At 41.1% G+C, this 12,455-nt stretch overlaps 1 protein-coding gene across 21 annotated transcripts in view; it reads right to left on the bottom strand.

Moving 5' to 3' along the window:
• DST (dystonin) overlaps nucleotides 1–12,455 on the bottom strand; it is an 879,552-nt gene that overhangs the window by 63,721 nt on the left and 803,376 nt on the right. For all 21 annotated transcript variants that reach the window (XM_075340270.1, XM_075340271.1, XM_075340278.1 and 18 more), the window contains 6 exons: nucleotides 11,473–11,601; nucleotides 10,704–10,874; nucleotides 7,569–7,724; nucleotides 7,235–7,441; nucleotides 7,022–7,141; nucleotides 214–383 (listed from right to left, as the gene is read on the bottom strand). In XM_075340270.1, coding sequence (XP_075196385.1) covers nucleotides 214–383; nucleotides 7,022–7,141; nucleotides 7,235–7,441; nucleotides 7,569–7,724; nucleotides 10,704–10,874; nucleotides 11,473–11,601 — 953 coding nt within the window. The remainder of the gene's footprint in view (nucleotides 1–213; nucleotides 384–7,021; nucleotides 7,142–7,234; nucleotides 7,442–7,568; nucleotides 7,725–10,703; nucleotides 10,875–11,472; nucleotides 11,602–12,455) is intronic.

The following is a 12,455-nucleotide window of genomic DNA, read 5'->3' as shown; positions in this document are numbered from 1 at the left end:
GGTATCAGATGAGATGCTGTCATTATTCCCCAAAATGGAATCTGAACAAAGAAGTGATCTTAGTCTAAGCTCCACCTCTCCTGCTACTCATCTGATGTCAATTTGGTCAACCTGAGATACTTCAACAGATGTTAGAATATGAACAATTCTTCTTTACTGTAGCATACGTCATCATTTTTAGGAGGTGACTAATCTGAAATCTTCTGTACTTACCTTTCCACTGATTTTCCACAAACTGTATCCCATTTGTCTCTTATCTCACTGAGCATGTCATCAAGTTTCTGGATATCATCACTCAGCGTAGCTTTTTCTTTTAGCGAGCGTCCACTTCTAGTGGTGGTATCATAGACTGAGTGCTTGGCTCCAAGGGTTTTCTGGAATTCCTGAGGATTGCAATAAACAGCTATTCCCACAATTCCATCACGGTTCCACAGACAGAAGAACAACACAGACATTTGACAAGCTGCTTTATGGCAGCAAATGTGAGATAGATCCTTCTGGCAGCAAAAGGATTGGAACAATAAAAATGTAAATCAAGATGGAGACTACAGTACAAAACTGCAATACATCATCAAAACAATGCTCTGATGGAAACGTTTGCTCATAAGGTCTACCTTCCAAACCCATGTTAGTTTTGTACAGAGAGGTAGTACAGACTACATTATTAGCTTGTTCTTTGGAGTGCCAAAGAAATCTTATACTTCATTTAGTGGTGTGATATAATATACATATTACTTAATGCATTGGCTGCTCATCAGAGGTAGCACAGCCTTGTGAAAATGGAAAATGCGATGTCTTCAATAAAGCCAAAACAAATCTGCATTTTCTGGAAGTATCCATCAGCCAACATGGTGACCAAAGGCTAAGAAGACAAAAATCGGATCCGCAGTTTATAATTTAGCACTCATGGTTTAGTGGTTCCAACAAATTTGATAAGATTTCCTTTTGGGTAAAGTGGACTCCAAATAATTTAAAGAGAGCCTGTCAACAGGATTCTGGAAACTAAAGACTTGGCCTTAATGGTGCTGTAATACTGATTAAATTGATACCTGTGGTGAAGAAATCCGATTTGTGATCTTTGTTTAATCAGCGTATGAAGTTTTCTTCTAATGATACATCAGTGCACCAGGGTGGGACTGTGGGCAGGGTCTTCCCCTCCTGATCTGGTCCTTCTGTCTGCCTCCTGATTTGACTGGTAGGGCACTTATTTGTCTCTGACCTGCTTACTCTTTAAAATCTCGCACTGGAGCAGTCCTTATGGTCTCCGATAAAATAGCAGGTCTACAATATTATGGCACCTTCCGTGGATTAAAATATATTGCACACACAACATAAATGGTTGTAAAACCAACCAATAATTACAGCACAAGGAGCTGATGTTACGGACCTGTACCATAGTATGTCCCGGCACAACATGGCGCTATGTTACGCCCAAACATACTATGGTGGAGGTCCGTACTATTCTGAAGCTTTCGCTTTCTTGGCCAGTGTCCCGTAATGAGTAAGCTATTTGCGAAACACGCCAGGAGGCCCAGGAGCGTATAAGGTCAGATTGTTGCCTTTGAGAGGTATTGTGAGGCTGTTGTTTTGCCCCCCACCCCCTCTACAAGACAACACATCTTTTTTTTTAATTTTTTTGATTTCTATTACCTCAGTGTTTTATGACCATATGCATGTTTTGATGACATTTCTCAACACTGTTAGGCCCGTTTCACACGTCAGTGAAAAACACTGACGTTTTTCACTGGCGTGTAAAACACGCACATGTCCCTCCGTGTGCCGTGAATCACGGCACACGAGGGTTGTCTAAGTGCAATCCGGGCTCCGTTCTCCGTGGCCTGTGATTGCACTTAGAGATTAACTCACCTGTGCGCTCTCCCGCTCTCCATGGTGCTGATCGCTCCCGCGGTGCAGCATCCGGCCGGCGCTGACCCCCGCAGCTGCTGCTTCCGGGTCGGCTGTGTCGTGCATAATGAATATGCGCGATAGTAATGAGCCGGCTCAGAAGCAGCCGGCAGAACGGGCTGTAGAGGATATCGCTGGAGCCGGGTGAGTAAAAATGATTTTTATTTTAAAAGCACGTTTTTTCAGTGATGCCAGAAAAAAATGGACATGTCTCCGTGCGGCAATCACGCACACGCAGGTACGCCGCACGGAGACACCTGCAGTGAAAAATCACTGATGTGTGAGCAACCCATTCATTATAATGGGTCTGCGTATGTCAGTGATTCTGGTACGTTTAAAAAAAAAGCACAAACGTACCAGAATCACTGACGTGTGAAAGGGGCCTTAGGTGTTTAAGATTGTGATTATCACATTCTGGCGTACACTCTTACAGACATCGGTTGGATACAATTGATGTTATTTTGGGTAAATCATACTTGTGTACACAGTGAGAGAATTCTTTGGGACCAGGTTCTCTTACTGTTACTGTCCTCTATGTATACAGTGGGAGCTTTGCATAACATCAGCTCCTTGTGCTGTAATTATTGGTTGGTTTTACAACCATTTATGTTGTGTGTGCAAAATATTTTAATCTGTGATTATTAAAAGTTATATTTTATTATTTGTCTTCACACATTTTGGTTACACCAGTTGATTGGCTTTTTTCATATGACCGTGGTGAGCAACAACACACGATTTCTAATATTCACCTTCCATGGAGCATACGCAGTTGCCTCTAAAACATAATTCTCATAAGTATCTGTACATGCTTGCCCACTTATTATACTAGTAATACCCAGATTGCCATCACTGGCAAGCTCTCCGAAGCATCTCTTCTCTTTTTCAAACCCCCTACATGGTTGTCTTCACACAGTGAGCAACGCATGTGCAGATTGAGAACTCAAAGCAATGATGTTTTAAAGGTGATCAGGCATACGCCGCCAAAGATGCCACTACAATGACTGTTCCCAGCGCGAGATATGAAATAGAAGGCAGGTCAGTGACAAATCAGCGCCCTATCAATCAAATTAGGAAGCAGACGGTGGGACCAGAACACCAAGAAAAGACGCTGCCCACAGTTCCACCCTGGTGCACTGAAATATCATTAGAAGAAAACTTCAAATGCTTATTAAACAAAAAAAAATAAAAAATCTGATTTTTTTTTGATCAGTGTTACAGTGAGAAATATGGCCATGTCTGTACTTTACTTACCAAAATCCTGCTGACAGATTCTCTTTAACACTTAATTTACTGTAACATTGTACCATGTGGTAATCCACTAGAGAGCTGCTAATCAGTGCTGAAGACATCGTTAGACTACCAAGTATGAGGCCAGTTGTCTTGTAGTGATTATCTCCTGCTGATAAAACACTGATTGTATTGAAACAGCAAACCACAACCCAGTAATTATAGTTCTCTCAGATTACATAGCAAAAACTGCTGACAAATTCCCTTTAACCCCTTCAGCCCCGGGGCACTTTCCGTTTTTGCGTTTTTGTTTTTTGCTCCCCTTCTTCCGAGAGCCGTAACCTTTTTATTTTTCCGTCAATCTTGCCACATGAGGGCTTGTTTTTTGCGGGACAAGTTGTACTTTTAAATGAAACCATACGTTTTACCATATGGTGTACTGGAAAACAGCAAAAAAATTCCAAATGCGGAAAAATTGCAAAAAAAGTGTGATGGCACAATAGTTTTTGGGATGTTTTATTCACGGTGTTCACTATATGGTAAAACTGATGTGTGGGTATGATGCCTGAGGTCGGTGCGAGTTTGTTGACACCAAACATGTATAGGTTTACTTGTATCTAAGAGGTTAAAAAAATTCACAAGTTTGTCCAATAAAAGTGGCGCACGTTTTGCGCCATTTTCCGAAACACGTAGCATTCTTATTTTTTGGGATCTATGGCTCAGTGCCGACTTATTTTTTGCGTCTCGAGCTGACGTTTCTAATGGTAGCATTTTTGCGCAGATGCTATGTTTTGATCGCCTGTTATTGCATTTTGCGTAAAACTTGCGGCGACCAAAAAATGTAATTTTGGCATTTGGAATTTTTTGCCACTACGCCGTTTACCAATCAGATTAATTGATTTTATATTTTGATAGATCGGACATTTCTGAACGCGGCGATACCAAATATGTGTATATTTATTTATTTTTTAACCCTTTAATTTTCAATGGTGGGAAAGGGGGGTGATTTGAACTTTTAGTTTTTTTGTTTTTTTTTATTTTTTAAAACTTTTTTTTTTACTTTTTTTTTTATTTTACTAGTCCCCCTAGGGGGCTATAGCGATCAGCAATCCGATCGCTCTTATCTATCTGATGATCACAGCTATACAGCTGTAAACAGCAGATACAGTCACTTTCTGTCTCCCTCTGCTCCGTGCCGAAGGAAAACGAAAGTGAAACATCATAGCTGCAGGAGTCATCACACGACCCTGTGCTACGATGGCAACCACCGATAGTCACGTGATCACGCACGTGATTTCCGGTGGGGGCGGCGGTAAGTAAAAAACATAGCCGCGCGCATATAGGTCTTGCTGCCAGACTTTGGCAGCAAGATTTAAGGGGTTAATGGCCGCGGGTGGAAGCGATTCCACCCGCGGCTAGCAGGCACACATGTCAGCTGTTGAAAACAGCTGATATGTGTGCCGACCGCCGCCGCCTGCCCGCGGCAGGGGGCGGGGCTTAACGGGAAACGCTCCATGACGGATATATCTGTCCATGGTCGTGAAGGGGTTAATGATAGAATTCTGGTGGACAAAGGTTTAAAAGTCGTACAATGTTTGTGCAGTTTGGAGTAAAAATATTACCTCATTGAACTCAATAACCTCAGGAGAGGTTACCTGCAATCACAAGTGGAGGACCGTGGGAACCTCCAGCTGTGTCTGCAAATAATCCAAGTGACATCACTCTCTGCGTGGCTCATTCTCTGTCTGAAGCTCCCAATGAGCGGTCATGTTCTATGACTGTGTGCTGTCACTTCAGATGTAGCAGAGCTGGGATCATCATGGGACCTCATGTGGATTATGTCAGACCTGGGTATTTTTGTGGTTAATAAAGGGGTGAAAGAGGGTGTTTTTTTTGTATTTTATTTCAAATAATGGAATTTTTCGATGTTTGTGTTTAGTTCTTTTCACTTGCAGATTAGTAATGGGGGGGTCCCATAGATGCCTCGCATTACTAATATAGCTTAGCAGCAGCTGTGAGCTGTTATTAACTCCATATGACCCCAATTGCCACCGCACCACTGCAATCGAGATGAACAAGTTCAAGGATTCTCGCATCCAATGGATGCGACAATCCTGTGCGGCTGTTATTTTTAGGCAATTATTATGGGTCTCCCCAGCCTGAAATAGCAACCCCAAACTTGAGGGGGACTGTGCACCGTTTTTTAAAATTAAAAAGCCACATGCAAACTCTTATTTTGATACACAGCCAAGATAAGCACATGGCTGGAGGCTGTAGCCTATAGCCGTATGCTTTATCTGTGCTAGGTATCATAATACGTGGGACCATACACCAACTTATTTATTTATTTTTACACCAATGGAGATGCACACACAGCGCCTCTGATTGGTTGCAGTCAGACACGCTGTCATAAAGGCTGGGGGCACATCTGACTGAAACCAATCAGAGGAGCGGGGACTTCCGGTGGGTGGGGTAAGCAGTAAATATGTATGAAGAATAATGAGTGGCCCTGGAAGCAGCGATAGAGCCGTGCGGAGAATCGGTAAGTATAACGCCCCTGCTCCAATCCCCCTATCTTTTCTACCACCATTTTAAAGTTCTGGATTCTGGTCCCCATAAATTTGCATGGGGACTGGCATCTGGCCAGATATCTGGGATCAATTCTGGGCTTGAACCAGCTTTTATTTAACCCGGTTGGACCCCCCGATCTGGGTATCTGCAAGTCCACCCATCAACAGTAATGTGTAGACTGTAACACCAAGAAATATTATTAAAGGCATGTATGATTATTGAGGTTTAAGGGCAATTTAAATACAATGTTTAATATATGAGTGATCAATATAGAGATTATTCAAATGAAGTGTTTATACATATGACTGCAATGATAACAAGGGACTAACCATTATATTTACAGAAAAAAAGTTTTCACCATCATCACAGTTGGTATTTTCTACTGTAAAGAGTAGTGAGACTATGGTACTTTCTCTTAGAATGTTGTGATAGTTGATATGCTGAACATATTCAAGGATGCCCTGGATGCCCTTCATAAAAAATGTAATTTTACAAGTAACGAATATCAAACATCTAGAGATGAGATGTTGATCCAACAGTTGATTATGACTTACATAAATGGATTCCAATATTTTTTGCACCCTAACATTGGGAAGTTGGCTTTAACTTCATAGGGATTTTTGCTTACCTTTATATATGCACCGTACGACTAAGGGCGGCTTTGCACGTTGCAACATCGCACGTGCGATGTCGGTGGGGTCAAATCGAAAGTGACGCACATCCGGCGTCACTTTCGACATTGTACTGTGTAAATGCTAGATGATACGATGAACGAGCGCAAAACCGTCATTATCGTATCATCGTTGCATTCACCGATATTTCCATAATGCCGGTGCCGTGACAGGTACGATGTTGTTCCTCGTTCCTGCGGCAGCACACATCGCTGTGTGTGAAGTCGCAGGAGCGAGGAACATCTCCTTACCTGCCGCCGGTGGCTATGCGGAAGGAAGGAGGTGGGCGGGATGTTTACATCCTGCTCATCTCCGCCCCTCTGCCGCTATTGGCCGCCTGCTGTGTGACGTCGCTATGACGCCGCACGACCCGCCCCCTTAGGAAGGAGGCGGGTCGCCGGCCAGAGCGACGGTCGCAGGGCAGGTGAGTGCATGTGAAGCTGGCGTAGCGATAATTTTCACTACACCAGCTATCACACGATATCGTACCTGCGACGGGGGCGGGGACTATCGCGTGCGACATCGCAGCATCGGCTTGCGATGTCGCAACGTGCAAAGCCCGCCTAAGTGTTGTACTTGATGTTTTTTTTTTTTTTCAACTCTTTCAATTATATAACATTTGACATTTTTTGTAAGCAATCACTGACCTTATGCTGTGTCAGCTGTGTCTTAAGCTTGTCTGGATCATTTGCAATCTCAAGTTCTGAGTCTAAACACGTTTCAGATTCTTCAAGCCACTCCATAAGTTTAGTAAAAGCATCATGGAACTGAGGATGATAAGAAGATATTAAGAATTAAGGAGTACCTGGTAAGACACCAAAGATACAATACAACCTCACTAATGCATCTAAGCTCTGTACCTGTTTAGACCGCTTACGAGCATCATCTAAAGCCCGACCTCTTTCCAGTGAACGCTGTACCACATTTTCCCACCGGTTTTGTACACTGATCAGTAAATTCTTAATTAATACCACATCTTGTTTTTGGCTGAAATATTTTATATGGGTGCCTGTTTTATCCAGCTCCATAATCTGATCTCGATGTGAGTTTACTTCAGTAACAAACACCTAGAATATAACACAATAACACAGAGAAATTTATATATAGTGTTGTTTGCATAGTTTTTCTTTAATACATACTGTTACATATATCATACACACACACATATATATAATAAAAGAATTGTCTACATACCTTATGTTCATCAATTTGAAATAATACTGTGTCCAAAATAAGACTTGGTGGGGAAGCTATTGTGAGGGTCTGTTCAGCCTGAGTTAACCAGTTTATGAAGTCTTGGAGAGAATTGTGAAAACCTGTCGCCAAACTGAGCGCTTCTTCTAATTTTACCTAAAAATAAATCACAAAATGAGCAAAAAACTATATCTCTATTGCCCTTAAAAAGAAGTCAATTTAGTAATAGGGATGCACTGCTAACATTCCTCCAGTATTTAAAGCAGCAGTCCAGCGTTTTTGTATATTATTTCAGTGCTGGAGTGGTGCTTTAAATGTCTCTCAGTTACCTGCCCCTGCAGAATCTATCATCTATCCATGCCGCTTCAGTCGGTCTTCTGCAGTTTGTGACCTGTCAGCTACTCCAATGTTTTATGGAGCAAGCCAAGCCAGAGGTGGCAACTTAATACAAGTCTATAGCAGCCTTGTTCTGTTTCTCATAGAGTTGCATTGGGATCGTGTGACGTAATTTCTGACTTCCGGCCAGTCAGAAGTTATGGTCACAAGATGGCGCCGCGGGATCAGAGTGACAACAAAATAAGAAAAAGATGCCCGATGGTGATTATAAGAACAGGGGCAGGTGACTTAGATTTAAAGCAACACTCAAGCACTGGATTAAAAAAAAAAAAAACACTGGAGTAGTGCTTTAATTGTAAGTAATACCAAAGACTACAAGCGAATATGTCAATAAGCACTTCATGAATTAAAACAAAATCAACAAGCTGAGATATTTCTTAATCTCAACAAGAAAATGTTCTATACATGTTCCTAAATGAAATGCAGCTGTTCCCTCTGTCTACCTTTGTATTTTTATACTAGGGAACATACAGAATTTTACATCAAGAGGACACATGCATAAACCTTTAATAAGTGTGACACTCAATCGTGAAAGCAAGTGGATTTTCCTATTGGAAACACTAGTACGTACAGGCTAACATGTGAAACATGATCTCATCTATTCACTAAAACTATAATATCCTCCATGCACACAGAGTCTTTTCTGATTAAGGTAACTTAGATGGTTGTCTATATTGGTTTTATGTGTAAGAGTTTTTAATTTTTTTGCTGGATATATATTACTGGCCATATATTACCTGTGGCTTAAGTTTACTTTTTATCCTTCATACTCCCTAACTGGTTTGGGGATTTTGTTTCTTCCTTTTTGAAAATTACTTCAGGAGTTTATATAGTTACATTGGTTGAAAACGACATAGGTCCATCAAGTTTAACATTCCATTAACTATATATTTTTTGTCACTAAATCATCTTTAACCCACAATGTGATGTGTATTGAGGAAATCATACAGTCCTATTTTAAAAGCTGTTATAGTGTCTGTAATTACAAATTCTTGTGGTAGAGCATTCCACAGTCTAGCTGCTCTAACTGTAAAGAACCCTTTCCTATTTAGCTGCCGGAATCACCTTTCTTCCACCCGCCTTTAGTAGGGTGGAAGAAAGGCGCATGTATTTTTTCTGCATATAAATGATATTTCCTCTGTGACACCTTTTTTATAAACAACCCCAACTTTTCCAAACTCTCATCATATGCTAGGCCTTCCATCGCATACAATGATCTAGTTGCCGCCTCTGAACTGACTTCTGAATAGCATTTTTAACCCCTTCAGGCCCCGGGCGATTTTCCGTTCTTGCGGTTTTATTTTTTTGCTCCCCTTCTTCCGAGAGCCATAACTTTTTTATTTTTCTGTCAATCTTGCCATATGTGGGCTTGATTTTTGCGGGACAAGTTGTACTTTTAAATGAAACCATAAGTTTTACCATATAGTGTACTGAAAAACAGCAAAATAACTCCAAGTGTGGAAAAACTGCAAAAAAAGTGTGATCGCACAATAGTTTTTGGGATATTTTATTCATCATGTTCACTATATGGTAAAACTGATGTATCATTGTGATGCCTGAGGTCGGTGTGAGTTTGTAGACACCAAAGATGTATAGGTTTACTTGTATCTAAAAGGTTAAAAAAATTCACAAGTTTGTCCAATAAAAGTGGCGCATGTTTTGCGCAATTTTCCAAAACCCGTAGCGTTCTCATTTTTCTGGATCTATGGCTCAGTGACTGCTTATTTTTAACGTCTCGAGCTGACGTTTTTACCTGTACCATCTTTGCGCAGATGCTACGTTTTGATCACCTGTCATTGCATTTTGTGCAAAACTTGCAGCAACAAAAAACGTGATTTTGGCATTTGGAATTTTTTTGCTGCTACGCCGTTTACTGATCAAATTAATTGATTTTATATTTTGATACATCAGGCGTTTCTGAACGCGGCGATACCAAATATGTGTATATTTTTTATTTTTTTAACCCTTTAATTTTTAATGGGGTGAACGAAAGGGGAGTGATTTAAACTTTTAGGGGTTTTTTTTAAAACTTTTTTTTTATTATTTTACTTGTCCCCCTAGGAGGCTATAGCGAACAGCAATCCGATCGCTCTGCCCTATCTGTAGATCTCAGCTACAGAGCTGAGAACTGCAGATACGCTGTTTTACTCTCCATGCTGGCATTATGCTGGCACTGAGAGGAAGTGACTCATGTTAGCTACAGGCGTCATCACATGACCCCCGTGCAACCATGGCAACCATCGAAATTCACGTGATCATGCACGTGACTTCCGGTGGGGCCAGCGGTAAGTAAAAGTAATAGCCACGCGCATATACATCTCGCTGCCAGACTTTGGCAGCGAGATGTAAGGGGTTAAATGTTGCGGGTGGAATGCGATTCCACTCGGAACATGCAGGCACACATGTCTGCTGTTGAAAACAGCTGATATGTGCGCCGGTCACCGCAACTTGCCCACGGCAGGGGGCGGGGATTAACCTCATACGCTCCATGACGGATAGATCCGTCAAGGGTCGTGATGGGGTTAAAATGTGAACCTTCCATGTGAGGAATATTCTTGTTACTAATAAACACTACATGCAAGTAAGATGTCTGTCTCTTCCATTAATAATTAAGGCTACCTTATATTATGTGGTATCAGGTCTTTAACGTCAGAGTCAGTTTATGCATCAGGGACCATTACATCTGTTCTCAGCATTGCTGAGGATTAAAATAATCTGTGACCCTGCATGAACACTTACTTTCCTCTCACTGAGTTTTGTCTCAACTGACTCCCATTTGTCCTTCAAGTTATTAATATCTTGATCCATATTTGCCTCCGGCTCATCAAGGCATCTTTGCATCATTTGCTGGCTTTTATGCATTATACTGTTGTAAACATGCTCTTTGTCCTCAAAGGTAGCGCAGAGATCCTAAAACAAAAAAATAACAACCATTCTAACTATATAACATAGAAAAAGGTACAGCCATAGTTTAAAAAGTTTGTCTGATTTGAACAAGCCTTTGTATGACTATATACAAAGTTTCAATATGTCAGAAGTTGGTAGAACAAAGCAAGAAATGAGGGCCTCCTGAAATAAATAAACTTCCATCTCTTCTATTGTTTACAACGGCTTGGAGAACTTTACTATGTGTAACTCCCATCTCTGGCAAAATAAACCTCAATTAGCTACACGTGCCTGAAAAAAACTACGAGTAGAAGCTGTCTAAATGTAATTACCATGGACAACTTGAGAAATTAGAGGGTTAATTACACCAGTAACATATAAGCAGCCTTATAAATCTCAGTTCTCTTTCGCAACATATTTTCTCATTTTGGCGAGTGTGCTTTACTTTAATTCATGAGCTAAACAAAATAAATCATTGCGTGACACCATATAGCATCGATTATAGCCCATTTCTCTCAATGTATCATTATGTCAGGTTTATATACGACAGTATTTAAATAGCAGAAATGTATAAACATATCAGGGGCATGTTAGACAACTTTGTTAGATTGCAGATTTTTACCAGATGAGTATCAAGCTGCTCTTTCGCCGTCTCTGGTAATCCTCCGACAGGTTTGGAAGCCAGCAAGTGACGTTCAGTGTCTGACAGCCATTGATGCATCTCTTCAATTTCATTGTGGAAACCTTGAGCCTAAATTTCACAGCACAGATAAGTGTTAAACAAATGTCAGCAATATAATGCTGTGCAGTGCCTTTATGCTTACTCAACTATTCTCTGACGTGGATTTCCGCAACACTAGAATATATGGCTCTTTTTTGTGTTTGGGGACACTGTTTGGCAAACACAACCAAAGAGACATCTACTGATCTATAAATACAACGTGCTCCAGAAAATGGACAGCCAGAGTTTAATATAAGGCTATTTATTACAACATACAAGTTTTTTTTTATCTCTTTATAAGGAAATAATAGCAGAAATATCAATGATGTGTAACAGGACCAGGGCAAAAGAGTATGATGGTGTGTACATTTCCCCTCAATTCTTGTCTAGTACTGTGAAAATACCCCAGGTAATAGAAAACTGGTTTCCCAATTCATCAAGACTGGACCTTACGAGGTGGTAATCTGGAGTCAGAAGGTTCTGATTCAGGAAAAGATGTATGCGAATCAAACATGCAGGTTGCTCCTCTGTGTGCGCCTTGCCACAAATTCGTGCCATGCTGGTGTAAGATTTGTGGCGGAGCAAACGCCTCCACTTGTCATAAACTTGATGAGTGGCTATCACCATGCCCCCAGCCCAACCCTGCCTACATTGTCAGGACAGCTAGGCCAAAATGGCGTGAGAATGTGAAAAGTCGCAACATTTTAGTGCAGCTTCGAGTTATGACTTTTCAAAGCATTTTTTATGCCAGAATTCTGGGATAAAAGCTTTCATGAATTGGGCCCTATAATTTTTACCTTCTCCACTGAGCCACTGTAGGTGTTGATGATGCCCGTAGCTAATCACCTGCAATGCTCAGGTATGGTATGAAAAAGCAGAGGGTC

The sequence above is a fragment of the Anomaloglossus baeobatrachus genome, chromosome 3 (genome assembly GCF_048569485.1).
Source record: "Anomaloglossus baeobatrachus isolate aAnoBae1 chromosome 3, aAnoBae1.hap1, whole genome shotgun sequence".
NCBI lineage: Eukaryota > Metazoa > Chordata > Amphibia > Anura > Aromobatidae > Anomaloglossus > Anomaloglossus baeobatrachus.
This window is presented reverse-complemented; position numbering and strand designations above follow the sequence as displayed.